The sequence below is a fragment of the Balaenoptera borealis genome (assembly GCF_965194805.1).
Source record: "Balaenoptera borealis genome assembly, chromosome: 1".
Lineage (NCBI taxonomy): Eukaryota > Metazoa > Chordata > Mammalia > Artiodactyla > Balaenopteridae > Balaenoptera > Balaenoptera borealis.
Window position 1 is genome coordinate 19615942 of NC_138860.1, and position 26794 is coordinate 19642735.

At 45.5% G+C, this 26794-nt stretch overlaps 1 protein-coding gene across 1 annotated transcript; it reads left to right on the top strand.

Moving 5' to 3' along the window:
- The first annotated feature begins 18469 nt into the window (after positions 1-18469).
- Positions 18470-26091, top strand: HLX (H2.0 like homeobox). The gene is made up of 4 exons (XM_082349535.1): positions 18470-21563; positions 22351-22530; positions 23277-23461; positions 25215-26091. Exons 1-4 carry the CDS (start codon positions 20972-20974, stop codon positions 25725-25727), a joined length of 1470 nt encoding a protein of 489 aa, XP_082205661.1. The 5' UTR covers positions 18470-20971; the 3' UTR covers positions 25728-26091.
- The last annotated feature ends 703 nt before the right edge of the window (positions 26092-26794 follow it).

Below are 26794 nucleotides of genomic sequence, written 5' to 3' on the forward strand. Positions count from 1 at the left end.
CCACATATATGTTATTTTCATATATTTATAGGTGTTATTTTCTTAGTGGTTGCCTTGGGGATTACAATTAGCATCTTAACTTATAACAACCTAGCAACCTAGTTTGGATTAATACCAACTTAATTTTCAATAGTATACCAAAACTTTGATCTTAAATAGCGCTCCTTTGTGGAATCATTGTCATATAAATTACATCTTAGACATTGTAAGCCCTGCAACATAGCTTTCTAATTATTGCTTTATGCAGTTATCTTTTAAATAAGATAGGAGGAAAAAGTTACAAACCAAAATTATACCTATACTCTCTTTTATATTTATTTATGTAGTTGCCTTTACCAGTGCTCTGTATTTTTTTGATGTATATTTTCAATATACATGAAAAAAAAAAGTCTTTTATTTTAGCCTGAAGGACCTCCATTAGTACTTTTTGTAGGGCATGGCTGCTAGCAATTATTCTCTCACGTTTTATTTATATAGAAATATCTTAATTTCTACTTAATTTTAAAGGATATGTTTGCTTGACATAGAGTTGTTAGTTGGTAATCTTTTTCCTTCTACATGATAAATATGCCATCCTACTGGCTTCTGGCCTTCTGAATAAGATGAAACCAAAGAGACACACACCAAGGCACATTATAATTGGAATGGTAAAAGTTAAGCATAAAGAGAGAAGCCTAAAAGCAGTAAGAGAAAAACAAGCGATTACATACAAGGGAGACCCCATACAGTGACAGCAGATTTTTCAGCAGAAAACTTACAGGCCAGAGGGAGAAGCATGACATATTCAAAGTTCTGGAAGGAAAAAAAACTTCTAACCAATAGTTCTCTACCCAGCAAGGTTATTATTCAGAATTCAAGGAGAGACTGAGAGTTTCCCAGCTAAGCAAAAGCTAAAGGAGTTTACCAACACCAAACTGACACTACAAGAAATATTAAAGGGACTTCCTTAAGCTGAAAAGAAGTAGCACTAATTAATAATAAGAAAACATAAAAAATTGACATTTCACTTAATAAGGTAAATGTATAATAAAGATGGTGGATCAATCACATTAACCAAATGGACTTAACAGATATATGTAGAATATTCCATCCAAAAAAATGGCAGAATACACATTCTTTCCAAGTGCACATGGAACATTCTCCAGGATAGATCACATGTTAGGTCACAAAACAAGTCTCAATAAATTCAAGATTGAAATCACATCAAACATCCTCTCCAACCACAATGGTATGACTAGAAATCAATCACAAGGAAAAACTGGGAAAACCCACAAGAACATGGAGATTAAACAACATGCTACTGAATAAGCAATGGATCATCAAAGAAACCAAAGGAGAAATCAGAGGCAAATGAGAACAGAATTATGATATACCAAAATGTATGGGATGAGGCAAAAGTTGTTCTGAGAGGAAAGTTCATAGCAAACAGGCATACCTCAAGAAAGAAGAAAAATCCCCAATAAACAATGTAACTTTACACCTAGAGGAACTAGAAAAAACACTCAAAGCCCAAAATTAGTAGAAGGACGGAAATAATAAAGATCAGAGAGGGCTTCCCTGGTGGTGTAGTGGTTGAGAGTCTGCCTGCCAATGCAGGGGACACGGGTTCGAGCCCTGGTCTGGGAAGATCCCACATGCCGTGGAGCGACTGGGCCTGTGAGCCACAATTGCTGAGCCTGCACATCTGGAGCCTGTGCTCCGCAACGAGAGAGGCCGCGATGGTGAGAGGCCCGTGCACCACGATGAAGAGTGGCCCCCGCTTGCTGCAACTGGAGAGGGCCCTGGCACAGAAACGAAGACCCAACACAGCCATAAATAAAATAAATTAAAAAAAAAAATTCACCTATGCTGACTCCTGTCCCTTCCCTTCTTCCTTTAAAAAAAAAAAAAAAAAAAAATCAGAGAAAAAAAATCAGTGACAAAGAGGTTAAAAAAATAGAAAAGATCAATGAAACTAAGAGTTGGTTCTTTGAAAAAATAAACAAAATTGACAAGCCATTAGCTAGACTAACAAGAAAAAACAGAGAGGGCTCAAATAAATAACATCAGAAATGAAAGAGGGGAAATTACAACTGAATCCACAGAAATACAAAGGATCATAAGAGACTAGTACAAACAATTATATGCCAACAAATTGGACGACCTAGAAGAAATGGATAAATTTCTGGAAACATACAATCTTCCAAGACTGAATCATGAAGAAATAGAAAATCTGGATAGACTAATTACTAATAATGAGATTGGAACAGATCAAAAAGCTGCCAACAAACAAAAGCCCAGACCTAGATAGCTGCAGTGTCAAATTCTACGAGGCATTCAAAAAAGATTTAATATCTATCTTCTCAAACTCTTCCAAAAAATTGAAGAGGATGGAAACCTTCCAAACTCATTTTAAGTCAGCATTACTCTGATAAAAACCAGACAAGGACATGACAAAAAGAAAACTACAGGCCAATATCCTTGATGAACATGTAAAAATCCTTAAAAAAAATTAGCAAACTGAATCCAACAATCCATTAACAGGGTCATACACCACAATCAAGTGGGACTTATTCCAGGGATGCAAGAATGGTTCAACATCCACAACTCTACAAACATGATACACCACATTAACAAAATGATAGATAAAAGTTGTATATCTTTTCAATAGATATAGAAAAAATTGACAAAATCCAACACCTATTTATTATAAAAATCTCTCAGTGAAGTGGGTATAGAGGGATTGTACCTCAACATAATAAAAGCCACATATGACGACCCCACAGCTAACATCATATTCAATGGCGAAAGCTTACAGATTTTCAGGGACAAGACAAGGATGCCCACTCTCACCATTTTAATTCAACACATAGTATTAGAAGTCCAAGCCACAGCAATTATGCAAGAAAAATAAAGTCATCCAAATAGGAAAGGAAAAAGTAAAGCTGTCACTATTTGCAGATAACATGATATTTCATGTAGAAGACCTCTCCATGAAAAACTTTTAGAACTAATAAATGAATTCAGTAAAGTTGCAGGATACAAAATTAATATACAGAAATCAGTGGCATTTCTTACACTAATAAAGAACTATCAGAAAGGGAAAGTAAAAATACCATTTACTATTGGATAAAAAAAATACCTAGGAATAAACTTAACCAAGGAGGTGAAAGACCTGTATACTGAAAACTGTAAAAGAAATTGAGGAAGATATAAACAAATGGAAAGATATACCATGCTCATGGATTGGAAGAATTAATATTGTTAAAATTTCATACTGTCCAAAGCAATCTACAGACTTAATGCAATCCCTAACAAAATGCCAATGGCATATTTCACACTACTTAAACAAATAATTCTAAAATTTGTATGGAACAAAAGAAGACCTCAAATAGCCACAACAATCTTGAGAAAGAAGAACAAAGATGGAGGTATCACACTCCCAAACTTCAAACTATAAGCTATAGTATCAAGACTCTATGGTAGCTGACACATAGGACAATTAATCTATGACAAAGGAGCAAAGAACATACAATGGAGAAAGGACAGTCTCTTTGATAAACGGTGTTGGGAAAACTGGATTGCCACATGCAAAAGAATGACACTAGACAATTATCTTACACATACATAAAAAGTTAATTCCAATTGAATTAAAGACTTGAATGTAATACCCAAAACTATAAAATTCCTAGAAGAAAACATAGGTGGTAACATCATTGACATTAGTCTTAGTGATGTTTTTTGTGGATCTGACTCCAAAGACAAGGAAAACCAAACCAAAAATAAACAAGTGGGACTACATCAAACTAAAATGTTTCTGCACAGCAAAGGAAACCATCTTCAAATTGAAAAGGTTTGAATGTGAGAAGATATTTGCAAATCATATATCTGGTAAGGCATTAATATCTAAAATACTTAAAGAACTCATACAACTCAGGAACAAAACAAACAACCCAATTAAAAAAATGGGCAGAGGATCTCAGTAGACATTTTTCAAAAAAACCCCATACAAATGGCCAACAGGCTAATGAAAATATTTTCAACATCACTAATTATTAGACAAATGCAAATAAAAACCCAATGAGGTATTACCTCACACCTGTCAGAATGGCTATCATCAAAAAGTCCACAAATAACAAATGTTGGCAAGGATGTGGAGAAAAGGGAACCCTTGTACACTATTGATGGGACTGTAAATTAGTGCAACCACATTGGAAAACAGTATGAAGATTCCCCAAAAAATTAAGAATTGTATTACCATATGACCCAGGTATTCCACTTTTGGGTATTTATCTGAAGAATACAAAAACACTAATTCAAAAAGATATCTGCACCCCTATGTTCATTGCAACATTATTTACAATAACTAAGATATGGAAACAACCTAAATACCCATCAACAGATGAATGGATAAAGAAGATGTGGTCTATCTATATGTATCTATCTATCTATCTATCTATCTATCTATCTATCTATCTATCTATCTATATATATACAAAATATATACATATTATATATATACACAATTGAATTCTATTCAGCCATAAAAAAGAATGAAATCCTGCCATTTATGACTACATAGATTGACCCTGAGGTTATTATGTTATGTGAAGTAAGTTAGATGGAGAAAGACGAATACCATATGATTTCACTTACATGTGGAATCTAAAAATAAACCCTACAAAACCAATGAACAAATAAAATAAAACAAAAACAAACTCATAGATACAGAGAACAGATTAGTGGTTACAAGAGGGGAAGGGGGTTGACGGGGTGGGCAAAATGGGTGAAGGGGGTCAACCGTATGGTGACAGATGTTAACTAGACTTAGAGTGGTGGTCACTCTGTAGTATACACGGATGAGGATCTATGATGCTTTATACCTAAAACTTATATAATTTTTTTTAAAAGAGCAAATATTAGAAAAAAAGGTCAGCCCTGTGAGTGGAGGTTTCCAGTGAACTGCCAGAGAGGTCAAATAGTGACATTTCTCTGGGGATGGGATTTTGGGGGAAATCCAAAATTATTCAACTTAGTCTAATGATGGCTAGGCTGCTGGCTTTCATTGTACTATGCTTGTGAAATTATTGGTTTTCATGGCTACTGCATAATTGGGGAGAGGGGTGTCAAAATGGGGCAAGCTAAAATGCCACAAAGCACACTGTTATTAAAAAGATTCAGCCATTTTTCTCAAATACTGTAAATATTTCTCAAAGTGTTGCAAGGTTTTGGTTAATTTCTAGAGTTCTGAAATTGTTTATTTTGACAATTTTTGCCAGTATTCTTATTGTTTTTATAAAGGAGTGAATTTTCAAAGGTCTTATACCATTATTTTGCCCTTTTTTGGTTTTCTATTGGTTTTGTCCAATTGTTCTTCCTAGCTTTGTTGCACTGCATCCTAATGGAGATGCATTCTACATCTCCATCCAAATCATAGATGCCAGTGTTGATCAGGACTGGACCAGAAACAGTCTGAGGCATATTCTTCAACCACCCTGTCTTTCTGTCAACAACTGTGTGTCAGGTTTGGTTGAAAAATTCAGTCGGCTAGCATCACATATTAATCCACATTTCACCTTTTTGTCCTAAAATATATTACGCAGCCACTGTTGAATGTTTTGCTTATATCAAAATGCAGTTTTCCAGTATTATTCCTCTTACGTTTAACCCCTTACCCAGCTTCATTTTTCTCCACAGCATTTATCACCATTAACACATGACCTATCTATTCATTTTTTGCCTGCCTCACCACTAAAATGCAAGCTTCTTTAAAGCAAGGACTCATCCGTTTTCTTCTGCTAGGTTGCATAGAAGAGTTCCTGGTATGTAATACCTGGCTTAATAAATATTTGTGAATGAAATGAATGAGTTATTCTATCAACTTAGTAATTTTAAGGGAAAAAAAAAGCTATTAGTTTGACATGATTTGTTCTTTTAAAAAATCCATATTGCTTCAGTGGCATCCTATATGTTTTTCAAAATCAGACAAATGATCAACTGGATATTCCAACCCAGAACTAGAGAACATCATCATCTTTACCAGTTTAAAGTTTAAAAATCCTTTAAAATTTGGCCTAGTTTTTGCCTCTAGGTTTTGGTACCTCTCCCACTCCTCACAAATTCCCAAAGATATAGCTAACAATTAATCTAATATCATATTTGAATGCTTTTTAGCACTTTGGGATATTGTGACTCTGAGCTCAAGAACTGAACTAATTTAAGGTAACTGCTTTTTTTTAGTCCCTCCAAGGAAGAAGAGATAATAGAAGAGTATACTATATTGGAACACCAAATTTACATTGCTATTAAAAATTACTTGCAATTTGAAAGCCATTCTCCCTGTAGAAAACAAATAAAATGAGTTGAATAATTCTTATTTCTCTTTGTTATCAGCTGATATCACATGATTTTCACTGAAGCTGGGTGCTTTTTCATCCTTTTTAGACATAGATTTAGAAGTCCTATTTTTTTTTTTAACCGATCATGTATGGTAGAAGTCTAACTTCACCACGGCTCTAGCCATTTGGCAACTACACTTAGAGGTTCCTACCACTCTTTTGGTCTTGATGTTGGTAACTTCAAGCTTTGGTATATGATGTTTTAAAAACTGAAGCTTATTGAAGAGCATCCCTCCTCCTCATACGCCCATGTTGGCTTCTTCCCATCTTCCATTGGGTTTATGTACAATTCTTAAGTGTGGAGTTTGCTATGTCAAACTCCATATGTCGATATGTCTGAGACATATTTCCCCTTTTACAGTCTCTGTTCATAGGAGTGAAGTTACATTGTTTCCTATGATAGTTCTATAAACACCTACATTTTTCTGTGTTTATTAGATAATGTCTTCATTAACAAAGTGTTGAGACATTCCTGCTTCAAAGAAGCAAACAGGGGCTTCCCTGGTGGCGCAGTGGTTGAGAATCTGCCTGCGAATGCAGGGGACATGGGTTCAAGCCCTGGTCTGGGAAGATCCCACATGCCGCGGAGCAACTAGGCCTGTGAGCCACAACTACTGAGCCTGCGCGTCTGGAGCCTGTGTTCTGCAACAAGAGAGGCCGCGATAGTGAGAGGCCCGCGCACAGCGATGAAGAGTGGCCCCCACTTGCCACAACTAGAGAAAGCCCTCGCACAGAAATGAAGACCCAACACAGCCAAAAATAAATAAATAAATTAATTAAAATAAATAAAAATAAAGGAATTCCTTAAAAAAAAAAAAAAAAGAAGCCAACAGCCCTCATAGTGAAGCACATATTGAGAGCATTAAAAAGAATTACTTAAAATAATTCAATAAACACAAGAATAACATTACAATCAAATTTGCTAAACAATTGAACTAAACATATATTTCAAAGCAACCTGTAATGAGTTGTGACCACCAAACCCTGCTCATAAAAGGATTGGCCATAGATTTTTGGCTGGGCATAGATTAAGGGTCACTATCCCCTCCCCTCTTTTTACATTTTTGACATGTTCAGCTCAGCCTTGAGGGGGTTAACTGAGAAGAGCTGAAACTAAAACTAAGCAGAGTAAAGTCTCAGCTGCCAGGAAAGCTAGGTCTGCAAGTAGACACAACAGGCTATTGCTATATGCAGAAGCCATAACCTCAGATTATAGGTGGCAGCACAGGAAATCTGGCGTCACTGGACAAGTCTGACAAGGAGTGAGGGGGTTGTCCTCCAAGTGTAGGGAGCATAGCAATGGCTATAAGGAGGACGTGGGCGCTTTGACATCTAGGCCTGTATAGCAAGGCCCCAAGTTCTCATGGAGGTAAAGGGACAGGGATAAAGCAAATCAAGGCAAGCCACAAAACTGGGATAAAGGAACTATGACAAAAAGTCATAACGCATCTTCAATAAATAAAAGTTCACAACTACCAATAAGAAAAACATTAAAGTTTCATCAGAAAGAAATGAATGAAGATTAAGAAAAGACAGTTTAGATAAAGAAAACTGAGAACGATGTGAAAATGTCAATTCCATGAAAGATCAAATACAGAATTAAAATAGTGGTTTTGAGAACCAGGTTAGCCTAAGAAGAGATGTTTTGTTTTAAGCCAATAAATTGGTGGGAATTTGTCATGTAGTATAGAAAACCAACACATGACAGGTTTGAGAATTCAAAGCTACGGATAAACTCTTTTGTTAACTACAAACCTATATTTTCCTTTTAAACTACCTAGTATGTCTCATCTTCTTGGAATATTTGGAGAAAGAGCACCCCTAAGAAACAGGATGTATAAGACAAACAATGGCACGTACGGAATGGCATCTGAAAAGTGACACATGAGAAAGCAGTGAGCATGGAATCAGAGCTCCTGTAGATTTTTAGAAAAGGGACATTGAACAGGTATCACTGGGAGGGACTAATCAAGATGATCTTCATAGCATAAGTGAGCTTTGTTTGAATTGTGAAAGAAATAGTGGGTGTAGATTTGGGAGGATGAAACTATTTCAGTGGGGATGATAGAATGAGCAAGACAGTAAGATGCATTCTGCTTATCAGTCAACCAACAAACAGTTATTGAACATTTACTACGTGCCTGGTGCACTTATAGAAGAAGCAGTGGTGACCTTGCAGATAAAGACTTGTTCTCATGGAGTTTACAAGTGAGTGGGGATAGATAGACAATAAACATGTGTGAAAAACAAATAACAGTTCCAGTTGTTTATGAGTGCTCTGAAGAAAAGAAGATAAGACAGTGTGATAGAGAGTAACAAGTGGGCTTCAGGGATGACCTCTTTTACAAGATAACGGTTGAGTTGAGCTCTGAATAACACAAAATAGACAAGTCATGCAAAGTTCAAGGAAGAGTGTCTTAAGGAGATGGAATAGCAAATGCAAAGTCACTGAGCTTAGCATGTTGTAGGGACAGAAAGGGCTGTGAGGCTGAAGCACATTTAATGAGGGAGAATGAAAGGAGATGAAATCAGAGGGCCAGATCAGGTTGGAGAGAGTGGAGCAGAGGAGAACAGAGTTGATTCGGTGAAGGGAATCTGGCTGAGTCAATGGAGGTGAAGGATTTCAGAGACGAAAGGCTGGAAAGGATTCTTGAGCAGGGAGCTACTGTTCAAGAGGCAATGGTGCCTGCGAGAGAAATTTATGGTTCATTATCTATAGAAGGAACAAGAAAAAAGAAAGGCCAAAGAAGAGATGAGAATGGGCCCTAGTGGCCAAAAAAACCCAAGTTCAAATCCAGTGTGCACCACTTACTAACTGTGACCTTAGGCAAGTTACTAAACTATTTAAAACTTTACTTTCCCGAGTAGAATGGAAATACTAATGACAGCTCCTTACTGGGCTTATTTTCAGAATCAAGTGAGATAATGTCTATAAGGGCTTAGCACAGTGCTGGGCCCTAGCACTCACTATTTGTGTATATCTAGGCATGAAGCAAGCAGACCCTGACCCAGGGAGGTTGGCAATAGGTTTGGAACATTTTAAGAGGAATTTCAGAATATTCTCCATGACTCTGATGATTAAACTATACAGGTTACGGAGGAGGAGAGAGAAGGGCAAAGGAAGGGAGAGGGTAGCTGAAACCTTTTTTACCTCCCCACAGATTGGGGTAACGGTCCATGCTGTGCCTGCATCGAGGTCTGAGGCTCGCTGCCATCCGGGATGCTTGCTTCTGGGCTCCTGCAAGGAAGCCTCTTAAAATCCACTCCCAGGCTTCTTGGGCTTCTGCTCCTTGAGCACCTCAGATCGCACCTTTCCTGCGGAATTCTCCATCACACGTGGCTGCTGGGGAGAGAAGGGCGGGGTGGAAAGAGGAGGGGGAGATGCTAGAGAGAGGAGGAAACATTTGAAGCTGAGAGGCGTTCTCAGAGCCAGAGGGTCATTGAGCTGGAGTTGGGGCTTTGCTGGCAACCAAAATAGACTCCACTTTCAAGTTGCAGTGGAAAAAGGTGACCTGGATGTTAAGATTGAGGGCACGAGTGGAGGGTCAGATGGTTTGGATGAATGCCTTCCTAGGCCTGTTTCCAAACCATACCTAGTTGGTCAAATATTTTAAGTATTCAGGGTGATTCCTTTTTAGTAATGCACAGACACCTCAATATAAACTGAGGGATTTCATTTCACTTGTGAATTGGACACTGTCTTTTGCCCTCATTGAATTCTGATCATGGGCAGCCTGATACCAAAGGTGGGAGGCAAGGAAGTGTGTACACTGAGTGCTGGAGAGAGAAAGTGGGTTCAGGTTAGTGTGGAGGGCTCGTGGAGTTGGGATTTCTCTTGACAAGGGGGTGTCAAAAACGGGGTGCTTGAAGAGTTATTGTATTTTTACCAATTAGAGCTGCAGAAATTGAAGTCTGTGAACATCTACTGTAGGAAAATTGGGCACCCTCATGAGAAGTCGGGGAAATGTGAATTGAAATAATAAGGAGATATCAATTTATATCCATCAGATTGGCACAAATTAAAAGGACCGATAACATCTATTGCTGTCAGGTCTATGGGGAAGAAGGGTAATGTTATAACTAACGGTGGAAAAGTGAATTGGTACAGCTATTTTAGAAAGCAATCTGACAACATCTACTTAATATATATATACAGATATATATGCAGATTTAAATATATAATAGTTTTAATTAATTATTAATTATATTAATAACTAATTAAAATATAATTATATATTTATGTCACGTTTAACCCAGCAGCCTTGCTTTTGGGAATCATTTTTTTGAAAGAAGTAGCGGAACCAGTATATAAGGACCAACACACAATAGTGCTTTTTTGCAGAACTTGTATTGATCATAGTGGAAAAAAACTGGAAACCTAGTAAATGCCCATCAATACAGGGATGATATATTATCATATGTGCACATTACGGAATGTTATGCAAATCAAAAGCAATGAGCAATGAAGGAAAAATTAAATGAAAGCCCACAATTTTCAACAGGAGCAACAAAGCCCTGGAAATAAATAGCACAATAGTGAAGTTTGCAAAAGGAGGCTATCAGTCCCACCCAGCAGCATACAGAATGTCAGATGTTGACATCAAGCCTCCCTCTCTCTCTCAGTTCTTGGCTTGTTTCTTGGATAGGTTTTCTCCTCTTGATGGCACGATCCAGACATATATTTTCCTCAGAACTGGTAAATCCAGGGAAAGGGAGAGATCCTCTCTTTTTCACTGTCTCTATCCATCTTGAAGAAGGACTCTGATTGGTCCCACTCCAGTCCCACTCTCATAAGCTTGTCACATGTCTGCTGTGACATACTTGTCCTGTGCAGGGTCCCATGATTTACAACCCAAGCTCTGAGGAGAAAGGTGGGTAGTTTCCAAAAGGAAGCGTGCTAGGTTGATAGAAAATATAAGAGATGCCCACTATGATATCTTCCTAATCTTTTCTCTATGCATATACATGTATAAATATAGTTCAGCTTATACTGCTAATGAAAATATTTTAACATGTATAGCACTTTCCTGTACTACTGAAAACTTTTCATAACCTTCAATTTTCCATGATATTGACTGCAAAGAGAGAAGGAGACTCAACCTGTTGTCTTCCACATTTCTGCTATCTATTGATACTGCTATATAAAGCCAGACATCTTGGGTAAGAGGAAGACCCATGTGTGAGGAAACAGGTTCTCCCACTACATCAACAGCCCCATTCAGTAGTAAGAACAAAGGAAATTGTCAAGTTACAAGTAAAAGGAGTGAAGAGAGCATTGTTCCCCACTTCTCTGTCTATTGATTTAGGAAGGGAAGATAGGCAGGAGAATATATGGGTGGCAGTAGATGGGAGAGTCTAAGATGAATCAGCCTAGATATGAAATCAAGGAGCCAACTCATTATTTCGACCATGAATTTGTCCACAAATGTTTCTTGAACACCTAATATGTATCGGGCATTTTGCCAGATATAGAAACATAGGCCCTGCCCTCATAGGAGAGACAGAGGACAGATAGAAAACAAATGATTACAAGTGTGATGAGGATCACTTCCAAGAGGTACCTAGAACTACAGGCTGGAGCAAAGAGGGGCAGACCTGACTTGGCTGGGAAATTAGGGGAGGCTTCCTTGAGGAAATGTCCTTTAAACAGACAGCTGAAAGAGAAACAAGTTGGCTACACAGAGGGCTAGCCAGGAAAAGGTCCTGCAAAGGCCCCATAGCAGACAAGGCACGGTGTGCTCACAGAATCCAGAGAAAGCTGACTCAGCTCCATCCAGAGAGTGAAGACGGTGGAGCCAGATGCGGCTGGACCAGTGCCCAGGGCCGTAATCATGCATAGCATTGTAGGTGATGTGCTAGATTAGAGACTGTGTGCTAAGGGTGGTGGGAAGCCAGTGTTGGACTTTGGATAGAGGAGAGATTTGATTAAAAATGAGTTGTTAGTAGGTCTCTTGGTTTCCAGAATAGAGAACAGATTGGAGAGGGACAAGCATGGTTGCAGGGGGGCCCATTAGGAGGCGCCATAATATTTCAGGGGAGGATGGATGGTGGTCTGGACTGAGGTGGGGGCCAGGGTACAGAGAAAAGTGGAAGGATTTTTGATATCCTTGAGAGTTGGAAGACTGATTAGATGTGGATAGTGAAAGAAAGAGTCCAGGATGATGAGATTTGGGCTTAAAAAACAAAACAAAACAAAATAAAACAAATAAAACAGCAAGGCAGTGGTGCCTTTACCAAGAACCCCGGAGGAGAAACAGTTTGTGGAAGTAAATGATGAGCTCAGTTTGGGACGTGTTCAGTGTGAGGTATAAATGAGTGAAACAAGTAGAGAGTTTGAGTATGTGCTCCATATACATGGAGAAGTCAGGGAATCATTCACATGAACTCAATGCCAAATCAACTTTTTCTGAGAGGCTGGGCCTGAATTAGGTGGAGAATTGTCAACCATTCACCTTCTTCCATGTGGGGAAGGAAGAGTCACCTGTGTGGGCCAGCTTCATCTTTGTGTTCATTTTCTGCTCACATGGTTTCCCATTTAGTGATATGAGCGAACATCTGAAATGTTGGTATTCTTGAAATAAAAATTCTTTCCTTTGTGGATTCTGAAAAACACAATGAACAAACAACCCAGTGAGGACCATTAAGGGACTGAAGGGAAGAACTAATGCTCTAAAATGGTAGTTGGTTCTGTGATGGTTTTCTTCTCCATCACCAAGAGGCCTCATACATTCTGAGTGGTGGGATTTCTCATTCTCCTGGTAAAGCACTGTTAAGGCTAACCACTAAATGAAAAATAAGATAAACCCCCTGAAGATTAAATGTACCCTAATTGTGTTTTATTTTCTACAAAGGGAGGGTATTGAAGTACTATTATGTTTCAAACCTTGCCTTCCTCAACAGGCTCATGGCCATCCCAAATCACCAAATTGAGTTTTTGTAAATATTTCTATTTTGAACCTACCAGCTTATTTATGTGAACCTAATTACAAACAAACACAAAAATGAGCCCTAAGTTCAAAAGTATAAACTCAAACACAACTGATCACTTGGAAGAATCATGAACATTTTGTTAGCATTTCCCAAAGAAGGAAGCAACCACGCAAGAGAAAACAAACCATAAAGCTGAATGTTAAATTATCATCAAGCACTCCATCTACAAATTTGTGATTGAATGTGGTTATATCCACGTTCTAATACAGTATGTGCTCTTAACAGGGACTGTTTAAATGAAGTCACTGAATATCCTGTCCATTCTACCTCCTCAACATCTTGAATTCTTCCCCTCTACCCGCCATCTACACCCATCACCCCTGCTTTACTTTAGGCTACCCCCATCTCTCTCTCGGGAATAAAGTTTCTGTAACCAGACTGAGCTGGATGGACACTGGTTAACGGAAAGATCCCTGTCCCACTGATGTCTTGGTGACCTCGGGCTTGCCTTTCTACTTCTTTACGATTCTGATTCTCTTTTAAGACCCATGAAGACTAGTATTATGGTCTTTTTTTTTTTAAATATATTTATTTATTTTTGGCTGCTTTGGTTCTTCGTTGCTGTGCACGGCTTCCTCTAGTTGCAGCAAGCGGGGGCTACTCTTTGGTGTGGCGAGTGGGCTTCTCATTGCAGTGTCTTCACTTGTTGCAGAGCATGGGCTCTAAAACATGCGGGCTCAGTAATTGTGGCACACGGGCTTAGTTGCTCCGTGGCATGTGGCATCTTCCCCGGCTAGGGCTCGAACCCGTGTCCCCTGCATTGGCAGGCGGATTCTTAACCACTGCGCCACCAGGGAAGCCCCTACGGTCATTTTTTAATACCTAAGACTCAGACAAAAGAACCACTGTGCCTACACAAAATAACTATAATACAGTTATACTACTGTATAACTATGAGCTTCAAAAGTGAAAGGTTATTTTTGTGTGTGTATTTCAGTTGGGTATTGAAATCTTATAAAACTATTTGGGGCTGATGGGGGAAAATAAATGCCACAGTGCCAGGGTTTGGAGTACCCATCTTTGCTCCCCTCTCATTATTTAGAGAACTTGTGGACAGAGGACAGACCCTAGAAAAACTCTAAAATGCCATTCTGCAATCTCCCTCTTAAGTTCCCTGCAAGGAGACCATGCCCAGTGCTCTCACACTGCTCTCTCTGCCCCACAAAGGCCTGTGCCCTTGGCTGCTTCATGCTCAGAATCTCCTTCTGTCTTCTCCCGGTCAAAACAACTCCTTGCCCTCAGGTATATGCACAATGAAAAGGATCAGATATATGAATTCATAGTATGATGTCTCATTTCCAAAGAAGGAATCCTGCAGGAGTAGAATTTCAGCTACCTCGAGCAGAAGGGAAGGGAAACATTGCGAACCCAGGGTCTCCCTAATACCTCTAATCACAAATTAATGATGTGATCACCAATCTGTTCTTGTTTAACAGTGTTCCTATGACAAGCTCTGGGTTAGACACAATTCTACTCCCCAGCCCCTTGCCTGCAACAAATGCACATTCTGATTGGGGGGGTGGGGCAGAGAGTTTTCCCTCTGAATGAACTGTTTCTCCTAAAGAAATTGACTGAGTGGCATAGCTGATGAGTCAGAAAATGTAACCTCTGCTCCCTGCAACACCATTTCCTAACTATGTAACCTCAGACAAGCCACTTAACCTCTCTGAGGATGAACTTCCTAAACTCACATCGGGTAATAATACCTCCCCTTCATCTTTACAATAGATTATTTTACAGAATAAGTAAGATAATAAATGTGAAGTTGGCCTCGAGATCTGTAAAATGTAAGGTTTTAGTACTGAAGGATGACAGCTTCCCTCACCCTGTCTGGTGATTTCAAACACATAATACAAGATCTTTTCATATTGTCGGCAATATGGAAGGAAAACAGCTGCTGGTCCAAGCCAATTTTAGAAACCTGCATTTTCGCAAAAGGAAGAGTCAACTTTCATCACAGCAACATCGCTGGCACAGGATGGGTGCTGCCAGAAAGCGATGTAAAGATGGCCCAGCAGGTGTCAGCAGAGAACCAACTTTTGGTACTAAGCAGGCTTCTTCGGGATGAGGAGATGCAGGGGCCTGGGGAGCTGAAAGGGGGCTGGCAGGATTCTGCCGTTAAATCCAGAGCTGTCCCAATTCTGGAGGGGTGCAGGTGGGGAGGCTGGAATCACTGAGATGGGGGCAACCCTCCGGCTCGATCTACCTTGGATTGAGGATCTTCTCCCTTCAGAGGATTCCTTCCGGTTCCCGCCTCTTAGTCTGGGTCTGAATCCCTCCTCTGTTCTTAGAACCTGTGCTCTAATTTGGGGAACTTGTCTCAAAGGAAAGGAAGGCTTTGTTTGTTTAGATAAATATTGTTTTGGGAGTGCCTTTCCTCTCTCTCTGTCAACACCAGAGTTGTTTGGAATATATGATTTTCACCTACACCTGCTTCTCCTATCTTAACGTTCAACTCACTCACTAGAAATAAAACCCCACCTATTCAGATTCAATAACTCAGGCAGCACATCCAGCTTCTACAAGGCAAGTGACTAATATGTGGAGAGGGAGTGAGAACTGGTTCCAGCGACCAAATAGAAACCTGTTGAATGAAGTACTGAATCTCTTCCATGTTAAAGACGGTCTCTCATATTTTATTCTTACGAGGACATGATTTCACTGCAAATATGTGTGAGTCTGTGTTACAATGTGCCATGTGGAAATGGGTTCTATGAGGTCTGAGGTCTTTCTTGGCTAGGTGTGGAGAGGTGACTTGGAGAGACAGAGATGTAGCTTTTTGTAACGGGAGCAAACCCCAAACCGCCTGTCCTGCCCTCCTCCCTAGTCTCTAAGATCCCCAGTGATGGGTGTGTGCACACATGTTTGTGTGTGTGTGTGTGTGTGTGTGTAAGAGAGGAAGAGGGAGAGAGAAGGTACATGTATGTGAAGTGGTATATCCTATTAACGGGGAAAAAGAAATATGTGAGAAACTCTGTGAGGAGAAAGGGCAAATGGGATCAGACCCGAAAAGCTGTCTGCAGCTCTGAAGCCAGATCTGTTGGCAAGAGGTCAAGGGCAGGGCTATGGCCACATAAAGAGATGGCCACCTGTAAGTCTGCCTCACCTGGGAAATGAGAAAAGGAAAAGCAATAAATCAAGGGGCTATGGACCTTGCGGTCCTACCACATTGTTATTCACCTTTCCTTCCCCCTATCAAAGTCTAACTATCTTCAAAAAACTCAGGAACTTTATTTACTTCTGGAATAACTAAGGTCTCCAGGAAAAGGGAGTTGTGGCCTACTTAGAATAATCCAAGGTGTGTGTGTGTGTGTTTGCGTGTGTTCTCTAGAGTCCTAAACTCTAGTATCTAGCATCACAAGGAAGAGAAGGCCCGCACTGACCGCTAAAATCAAGCACTGGGCCCAGCAGTCTGTAAATCTTCAGCTAGCAGAATGACAGGCAGAATATACTCAGATTCCTACATTGCTGCAAACCTCTCATATCCTGATAGCTAGGGAAGCTGCTTCCTCCTCGTTCTGACTGAATATTTAATTATTTCCATCTCTTTCTTTGTTTGAATGAATATTTGAAATTAAGGGTGTGTGTTGGGGGGTGTAGCTTGTACATTATTTTTTTTCCAGAGTCCAAAAGCAGAAAGCACATCTGGACAGGTTAAGCCCTTGAAGAGTTATGTTATGTAATAAGCAAAGCTCAACATTCACTCTCCTTGAGCTTTTATGCTCGTTTGGTGTGTATCTGTGTTCCCAAGCATTGGTGATTTAAGGATGGAGACTCAGAAGATAGGACAACCAAAGGGTAATGAGACCCATCTCTCCCTTCAATGCATAAACCTGTGATTTAGAAGGGGAGGGTGTAAACATTAAAGACAGCCATCAGAATTGATCTGAAACCCCTGCTATTATGGTATCTCCCCATCTAGCGCGCCCCCCACCCAAAGCTGTTTAACCTTTCAGTATAAACGACTACCTCTGTTGCTCTATTGTCAACTGTAATTTGCCGGTGCAGCTATGCAACCTCAGACAAAGTCGTCTTTTCGTCTGAGCTTCCTCAAAGGACGGTGCAGCCACATTTAAGCTCAAGTTAATTCGGCTTAGTCAGGCCCTCTTCACTCCTGGGGGAGCCCGGAATCCGCGGCTACCAGGCCCCCGGAGCCCTCGCCTCTGCCCCCAGGGCCTCCCCCCATCTCCCCCCCACCCCCCCCCCCCGTCTCAATTGCTCTGGACCAGTTAATTTCGCCACAGCCCGGAGCCGCTCGGAAAGCAAAGATTAAAGGGGAAAGTCGCAGCTGTATATTTATATTTTCATTGCTAGAAGGGAATTGATTTCCGCGCATTTATTTTGGTAGTTGTAATACACAAGGGCGGATTTGCGTCACCCGAGCAACTTGTCGGTGGAGATAAAGTTGCACAAATATTGAAAGGGGAAGTGCTAGGAGTCATTATAGAGTTTTTCTCCGGAAGAAATAAGGATTTCTGCAGTATCCTAAAATACTAAGGGCGCTTCTATTTTGAGACCAATCTTGCAGGCACATCCGCTCATTTAGTCCGAGTTTGAGCCCATCAAAAAACAGGAGATGACCTGAACTCCGGCGAGTCCAGGGTTTCCTGCTGCTTTCTTGGTTCTGAGGGGTGGGGTGGGGGGAGTAAGGAGGAGGAGGGGATTCTGCGGACTCAAAAGAGGGAGAGGGGCCCGCAGAGCCGAAGCCTGGGCCTGGGAAGGAGTGTGGAGGGGAGGCAGGAGGTCGTTCCAAAGGTTTCCTTTTTCGCGTTTCCCTCAGGGAGCTCCGGGTGGGTCTGGGTGGTGCTGATGCGGTTGCAATGAAGCCGAGAGTCTGGGAGAGCAGAAGGGCGCGCGGGCCAAGTTGCAATTTACAATCAAGCCGCGGGTTTTGCCGGGAGAGAGGAGCGGGAGGCGGGGCTAAGAGTCTGCGGGGGAAAAGTCGCCCTCGGGCCTCGTCCTCACCCTTCCTGCCTCCTGCCCGGGGCCTTGAAATGCTGCAGAGGCGGGTAGTGGACGCCGCTGGAAAGCCGGAGAGCCCGCGTTCCGCCCAGCCTGTACCCCGCACCCACTCCCGAGGGTCGCGTCTTATTTGCCGGCCGGCTGCCGGGGGTGAGGCCTAAATGTTAGCGCCTCTTTTCGAACTGTGAGTTTGTGCTTAGGCCGCGGTTTCAATGTTTGCAGCGGAATTGGAAGTGACACCGGAAAAGAGAGGAAGAGAGGGCTTAAGGCCACCCTTACCAAGCTCGCGCTAGTGTTTTTCCCCGAGGGCAGTGAAGTTATACTGAGGCCGCGCCCTCCCACAGGAGTCTCGCCAGAATCCTCAGCCTTTTCCTGCAAAGCCTGCACTGGAGCCTTTCAAGGAGGGTCCAACACCTCGAGTGGCTTTATGCCTGTCTACCCCTTGGCCTCTGGCTAGAAACAGAAGGACTGGTCTTCCTGCGTTTCTCTCGCCCCAGGTGCCCTTCACCTCAGCAGATCACCCCCCTCTTTTCCATCTCTGGACATAACACCTCTGTCGGGGCTGAGGTTGCACGAAGCAAGGCAAGAAACCCCATTAGTAAAAGAGGGAGGGAGAGACAGAGACAGACAGAAGCTGGTGTGTGTGGGGGGCAGGGGGGCGGCGGTTGTTCTCAGTGCTGGCTGGTCACAAATGATTGATCAGTGATCGATACTTTCCAGGACATAGTCAAAAGCTTAAAATGACAGCATCTGCAACCAGAGGCTAGAAACCAAATTCATTAGCCGAATCCTGAACTCGAGATAGGCATGGCAAATTCAGTTGCCTTCCTGGATTTCTTCGGTAAGACCTGTAAATACTGAAGTGGAAAAAAAAAAAAGCCACAGAAGCTTTATTGCAACTATATTGAAAGTCTGGGGAGGAAAACGCCACAGAAGATGCTGTTCTGTTAGGAGACGCTTATTAGGACAATCGAAAACAAAAGATTTCTCTGTTTCGGTATTATTATTATTATTTTATTTTCTTCCTGAAAATGTGCGAGAAGAGCTCATCTAGGTGGCCTGTGGTTTGTTTGGGAGAGGGGTGGGGAAATCCACTCTGACTATAATTTAAAAGAGAACGAATTCTTAAAATAGAGACGTTGGTGTTGCAGAAAACCCCGCACTACACCCACTATGCGCTCTGAAGACCCGAAGTCCGAAGTGAAGACGTCGGTCACCACTGCAGCTTCTCCTGCGACCAGGCCCAGGGGGTTCCCTGGAGAAATAGTCACAGCATTGAAAGTAGTATTTAACCCCAAGGAAATCTACTCTTGAGGGCCCTTGCAAAACAATGGACCCCACGTGATCGGGGATGTGGCGGAGGAGGGAGAGTGACATTTCCTACAAGGTGCAGCAAAGGAGGGGACGCGCGTGCCGCTCTCCCGGGTTTCGGATGGCTGCTTGTTTTGTTGTCTCCGAGGCTCAGGTTGGCTGCGTCCAAGAGAGACATTCGGAGACATCCATCTTATTTTGTTTGAAAAGTTCCTGGTTCAAGTTGTCAGTGTGTGACAGCTCGGAATACAGCTAATTTGCGACCGCCCCTCCTCTCTTCCCTGAGGATCTCCGAGGCAGGGAAGCGGACCCAGTGCCGCCGCAGTCCCGCGCGAGAGCAGAGCAGGGCAGCGTGGGGGCGGGGACCCACGAAGGACGGAGCTTTGTAGAAGACACCGACTCTCGGGATAAAGGCCGACTGGAGAAAAATCTGGCCCGAGTGATGTAAACAGGAGGGAAACCTAGGGCGCCGCCAGCGTTCCAGAAGGCGGGCCTTGCACCCGCGATAATCTGCGGGAGCACCAGCTTCCCTAGGCGCGAGCTCCAGGAGCGCTGTGACCAACTCTCCACGCCTGGTGCCGGTTCGGAGCTGCAGAAGTTAGTGGGAGTTAGAACTCCCTGGAGCCGCGGTTCGAGGTCCCCTACCCTTTGGAGAAGGACGCGCCCGACCAAGCACAGCCCACGCGGCAGCAGAAAACAGTTTGGCGTGGCCGGGGCGTGGCCGAAGGGGCGGGCCACGCCCTCTTTCCCAGTTCCCCTCCACTTCCCGCTCCCATTGGTCACCAGGATGGCCAATGATCGCTCGGATCGAGGTCCTACCCTGGGTCTGACTCGAAAGCTCCTGCCAAAACTTTGGGAGTTTTTAGAGAGGAGTTTTTTTTTTCTTCTTATTACTTTTTTTTTTCTTTTTAAACTAACGGACTATTATTGTTTTAAATTTATCTGTTAAGGCTTAGCTGTTTGAGTGTTTCTTTCGGTGCCCGGCTCCTGTCTCCCCGGCTTCCCTGGCGTTTGTGGAGCCGCGGCCCCCGCCCGCCTAGCCGCTCCAGCACCCCTCGCTCGCCTACAGCCCGCGGGGAGCGCGGGCGCCGCGCCGCCTTTAAAGTGAGGCCAGGGGCCGAGGCCGTGAGAGGCCGGGATCCGGCCCTCGCCTCCTCCCTCGGTGGCGTTAGGGCTCCCTGGCCTCCCTTCAGTTCGGACGGAGAAGAGTAAGCGGATCATCCCCGGCTGGGCTGCCGCCTCCTCCTGGACTTAGCGCGCCCCTCCCCGCGCACCTACCCACCCACCCGGCCCGGCCAGGCCGCGGCGGCAGCTCCGTGCACCCCGCCAGAATGTTCGCCGCCGGGCTGGCTCCCTTCTACGCGTCCAACTTCAGCCTCTGGTCGGCCGCCTACTGTTCCTCCGCCGGCCCGGGCGGCTGCTCCTTCCCCCTGGACCCCGCCGCCGTCAAGAAACCCTCCTTCTGCATCGCGGACATCCTGCACGCCGGCGTTGGGGAGACGGGGGCGGCTCCGGAGGGTCTGGCGGGGGCCTCGGCCGCTGCCCTCACCGCGCACTTGGGATCGGCTCACCCGCACGCCTCTTTTCAAGCTGCCGCCAGATCCCCGCTTCGACCCACCCCAGTGGTGGCGCCCTCCGAAGTCCCGGCTGGCTTCCCTCCGCGGCTGTCCCCGCTCTCAGCCGCCTACCACCACCATCACCCACAACAGCCACCGCAGCAGCAGCAACCGCAGCAGCAACAGCCTCCGCCTCCACCCCGGGCTGGAGGCTTGCAGCCCCCGGCCTCCGGGTCGCGGCTGGTCCCGAATCCCCACCATAGCGCTTCCGCCCCGGCCCCCTCCAGCAAGGACCTCAAATTTGGAATTGACCGCATTTTGTCTGCAGAATTTGACCCAAAAGTCAAGGAAGGCAACACACTGAGAGGTAGGTCTTGGGCGAGAGGCTGCAGGCCTCTGACCAGGGCACTGACGCACTCCCCGATCCCTGGGCCATTTGGGATTCCTTTGAGTGTTTTTACAATTAAGGACAAATCGGTAAAATGAGGGAGAAGAAAATGAGTTGTAAGGAGACTATGAAACATTAGGTTTAAAACTCACCTGCTCTACATTAAAAAAAAAAAAAGGAGGAAGAAGAACCCAGAGATGCTTTAAAAACACATGTCACAGAATCAGTATTCATAGAAACGGTTGGTGTAAATATTAGCTAAAATGACTATCATCTCTCTGTCTCTTTAATCACGTATCTACAAAGAGGACTACATTATTTGGCAGGAAAAGCCCTTTTGGGGAACACTTTCCCGTCCATTGGTCTGATTTCTAGTGAAATTCCACCCAAGGAATATAGATGAACAATATTGACTCTAAACTCCCAAGAGGAGAGAGCAGGGTGAGGGATCCTTTGGAGGGACAGTTTAGGTCTGTGGAATTCTTGGAAGGCACCTGAAAGTGACTTCGTTCAGGCCTCTTTACCTGAAGTCCTTCCTAGCTGTGTGCGTGGACGTGGACCTGTGGGACACACAGGAACATTTCGTGCAGTGCCCCTGGGCCACTGTCAGGAGAGAGGCGTCTCGGCGGCACGGAGACAGAGGTCTCTCACCACTTCCCTTCAGGAAAACGGAACGGAGGGGTGGGGGAGGAGACGAACAAGTCCCAGAGAGTGTGAGTGTGGGTTTGCCGGAGGGGTAACAGCGCTTCTTTTCCCTCGTCCCCAGATCTCACGTCGCTGCTAACCGGCGGGCGGCCCGCGGGGATGCACCTCCCCGCTCTGCAGCCCTCCACCGGCCAGTTCTTCGCGTCTCTAGATCCCATTAACGAGGCTTCCGCCATCCTGAGTCCCCTAAGCTCGAACCCGAGAAGTTCAGTTCAGCATCAGTTTCAAGACACCTTTCCAGGTACGGAAACCCTCCTGAGCGACGGCCTAACGGGCAGGTCGACTGCCAAAACACTTAGGACTGGAGTATCACGTGGCCACCGAGGTGTAGCAATCCCGGAGTTGATGCGGGAGGCTACCACGTCCGGAGAGAAACCGAAAGATTTCTCAGTGAGCTAGCTCACTCTTTGGTCGGCTCCCGGGGTTAAGGGGTGGGGAGCCTGGGGAGGGAAGAAAGTGTGGGCGAGCGGGTGGGCTGGGGGGGTTTCCCTAGTCTTTTCGCCCGAGAGGGTGGTTTGAAAATGCAGCAAGTGGTGGTGTTATTAACATACACTCATTTTGGAACGACCTCAAACATTTGCCGGAAGGTTCCGTCTGCGCCGATGGGCATGGATGCGAGTACACACACACACACACACACACACACACACACACACACACACAGTGGCTGTCATCTTTAGATCCTTTAGGCCGAGGCGCATTTTCGCCTGCTCTTAGCATGCATTCGGTTTACGTCTTTACTTTGGAATTAATCGATGCAACGCCGGGCTTCTCCACTCCACACTCGCGTTAGGCCTTCCGCCTATGGTCTTAAGAGCCGTACATTTCCTCCTGAGAGAGGCCATTCTGTGTCTGCGTGAAGGGCTTTCAGAGCCGACTGTTAACGTAAAACAAGTTCAGGCATCACGGTGAGCCCCAGGCGCGCAGGCCGCGGACAGGGCACTAACTGGGTCCTGCTGTCTCTCTCTTGCTCCCGCATGGTGGCAGGTCCCTACGCTGTGCTCACGAAGGACACCATGCCGCAGACGTACAAGAGAAAGCGCTCGTGGTCACGGGCGGTCTTCTCCAACCTGCAGAGGAAGGGCCTGGAGAAAAGGTTTGAGATTCAGAAGTACGTGACCAAGCCAGACCGAAAGCAGCTGGCCGCGATGCTGGGTCTCACCGACGCCCAGGTAAGCCAGCTCCGGCCCCGATGCACAGCCCCCTGGACGGGCAGCAGCTCTCAGCCTAGCCCCAAGGCCCCCTCCGCCGGCTGACTCTCCTTTTGCGGTGGAAACACTAGGTCTCGAATTTCAGGAGACTTCGTGGACTTCTCAATTTGAGACAGGAGAGAGGAAGGGGTGGGGGAGAAGGACGGAAAGAATAGCCCATCCCCAAAGAGGTTTGTCAACAAGCGCTGCGTGTTTATTTTGGCCAACAAGCGAAAGCATGTTGCCGAGAAAGCAAATAGGCAGCAGGAGATAATAATTATATACTCGACTGTAGCACAATTTGCTGTAGGAGGCAGTTTATTTCAGAAGAGATAAAAATCCAAAGTCAAGAGATTGTTGTTGTTGTTTTTTCCCCCTCCTGTCCTCCCTCCCTCCCCCTCCTCCTGCTGCTGCTGGATTGTGAAATCCCCAGTTGTGAGGAAGTGAAAACATTATTTCAAACGGAATTACTTAGCCCCAGTAGGGCAAGAAGTCCACTTGGAGCAGCCACAGTCAGTCCGATTTTCTAACGGCATAATGGGAGGGGGAAGTGAGGAAGAGAAAGAAAAAGAGATTTTCTTAGAATGCCCAAGAGCATTTCACCAGGTTCTGCCTAGTTGAGTTTTTTTTTTTTTTCCCAAGACAAATCTTCAAATAGCAAATCTATTGTGCCTGAATTCAATATTTTTTTCTTTTCTCGAGTTCAAGACCTTTTTTTTTTTTTTTAAGTTTTGAAAATAGAAGAGTCACCGTTCTGGAACACCTCACCACAATGGCCCTTGCTCCCTGGGTGCTTCTGTCCTCCATCACACAACTCTCCTCCCCAGCACACACACTGGAAGAGCCCAGCCGTTTTCCACCAGCTGTGGATGTTATTTTTAAAAGGGAAGCTGGAACTTGTGTGAACGCATTGGGTCCCCCAGGGGATTATATATTTATATAGATTCTCCGCCCCATCCCTACCCCCTTCCTCCACTTTGCACAGGTTTAATTCCAGTGTTCTCTGAGCCCACAGAAGGATTAGTTTATCCTGGGCAGGGGCAGGGTCCTTATCAGCGTCTGGGTACACACATGCCAAGGAAATGCTCTTTTATAGAAGGTCCATTGGTGTTCCACCCCACTGGGATTAACTCTTTGAACCCCCTTCCCCCTTTGTTTTCCACGGTTGCTCCTTAAAAAGAATTGTTTTTGTAGGGACTTGCCTTGGGTAGTGGCAGTAGAGGAGGGGGCCAACTTAGCAGGGATTCTTAACATTGGGTCACCAAACCCTTGAAACTGTGTGCAAAATCTTGGGTATATATGTGCATTTTTCTGGGTCAGGGGTCCATAATTGTAATCAGATTCGTGGGAGGGGGGGGTCCTGGCTCAAGTGGGGTTAAGAAGCATCGATTTAGAGCATTGATCCTCCCTAGGTTGAGGGCAAGGTGCAGGGATCTGCCTTTGCAACAGGCATCCAGGTCACTGCAGGCTAGAAGTCGGAGGGCCACATTTTGAGAAACAGTCCTAGTTGCTTCCCTAGGCGAGGATCTCTGGTGATCCTCGTGGTTTCCCTGGGCTGCCTCTCGGTCCCTGCTTCTAGCACAGTACCTGGCCTGTGGTAGAGGTGCTGGGGACGACTAGCGACGCTTTCCCGCCTTTGGGAGTGCTCCGGGATGCGCGCAAGTCGGATAGGAGCGAGCCTGCGTCTCACCTCCGTGTCCCTTCTTGTCTCCCGGTGCGGTGCGGCGCGGCGCAGGTGAAGGTGTGGTTCCAGAACCGGCGGATGAAGTGGCGACACTCCAAGGAGGCCCAGGCCCAGAAGGACAAAGACAAGGAGGCTGGCGAGAAACCGTCGGGCGGAGTCCCGGCTGGCGACGGCGAGCAGGAGGAGCGGAGCCCCAGCCGCTCGGAGGGCGAGGCTGAGAGCGAGAGTAGCGACTCCGAGTCTCTGGACATGGCCCCCAGCGACACGGAGCGGACTGAAGGGGCCGAGCGGTCTCTGCACCAAACGACGGTCATCAAGGCCTCGGCCGCCGGCGCCCTCCTCGCCGCCAGCAGCGGAGGCAGTGCGGGGAGCGGCGGCGGCGGCGGCGGCGGTTTTAACTTCGGCGTCCTCAGTAGCGGCAGCACCGGCGGCGCCGGGAGCTCCGGCGGCCACGGCAGCGGCAGCGGCGGCGGCGCCTCGGAGCTGCTCCCTGCGCCCCAGCCAGCCCTTGGCAGCGCCCCCAAAAGCCCCGAGCCCGCCCCGGCGCCGCTCGGCGGCCTGTAGACTGGACGAGGTTGGAGGAGACGCGGGGCCCTTCGTGCAGGCTCCCAGCCTTCCAATGTGGGCTGGATTCTGTGCCTACTTTCCAGTGGCGGCGGGGCCAGGGCCGGAGACTCAGCGGCGGAGTCCCAGCTCGCGCATCGCTGCCCCGACCGGTGCAGCCCACCCCGCCCAGAGCCGAGGGGAATCGGAGTGCCTCTCGCCAGGCTCCCAGCGCCGGCGGAACACTTCTGCCTGGATACAAGCAGCTCGCCCTGTGAAGCGTTGGACTAAACAGTCCTCCCCGCATTAGGGGTCGTGGCGGAAAGACGCGATGCACTTAGGATGCCACAGACTTGTAAATAAAATGTTTACTATGGTTTGTAAAGGCCGCTTGGCTTGCTGGGGCGATGCGGTCGTTAGGGTCTGGAATCTCCGACCCGGACCTTAGCCCCGGGACCCTGCAGGTCCCAGCAGCTGGAGGTGGGGGACTAGAGTTTCGGGGGGACATGCTGCAACCTCAGAGCCACCTTGCTGCAGAGATCGGCGCCGGGGCTTAGGGGTTCCACCAGTTCAGAGGTCTCGTAGGCCACGCTAAACACCTCTGATCGGGTGAACCGCAACGCTGAGTGTGGCCTGAGAGCTGAGTCGGCCATAGAATCTGTCAGGCCTGTCGGGCAGATGGCTTCCCCAGCTGGAGTCAGGACGCGAGGAGGGTGCACACCAGCCTTCCGCAGCTCCAGCTTAAGCAGAGTTGGGTGGAGAAGACAGTGGTGCGGGACAGGGTCAGTCTAGCCACAGCTGGTACTAGAGAGGCAATTCCAGCGCAAACTGCCCCTTGCCTGGGGATGGAGTAGGGGGACGCAGCAGGTTTGTAGTGTCTGGAGAAAAGGATAGACAGAATAGACAGATCACAGCGGTTAGGGCTGGAAGCCTGAGCCTGAGATAGCTTTAAAGCTGCTAAAACATTTGCAGGGCAGGATGGTGATCTGTTCAAGGTCCCTTCCCTTGTCCAAGGTTGAGGAGGAGCCCAAACCAGAACTCGGAGCTCCTAGCTCACATTTGGCCAGTGAAGGATCTGCTAAACCGCA

What these genes read in the sequence shown, in the direction of transcription:
- HLX (XM_082349535.1), top strand. Translation starts at nt 20,972, where the DNA reads ATGTTCGCCGCCGGGCTGGCTCCCTTCTACGCGTCCAACTTCAGCCTC. An exon ending in GGAAGGCAACACACTGAGAG is followed by an intron (nt 21,564 to 22,350) that starts GTAGGTCTTGGG and finishes CCTCGTCCCCAG; the next exon opens with ATCTCACGTCGCTGCTAACC. An exon ending in TGGGTCTCACCGACGCCCAG is followed by an intron (nt 23,462 to 25,214) that starts GTAAGCCAGCTC and finishes GGCGCGGCGCAG; the next exon opens with GTGAAGGTGTGGTTCCAGAA.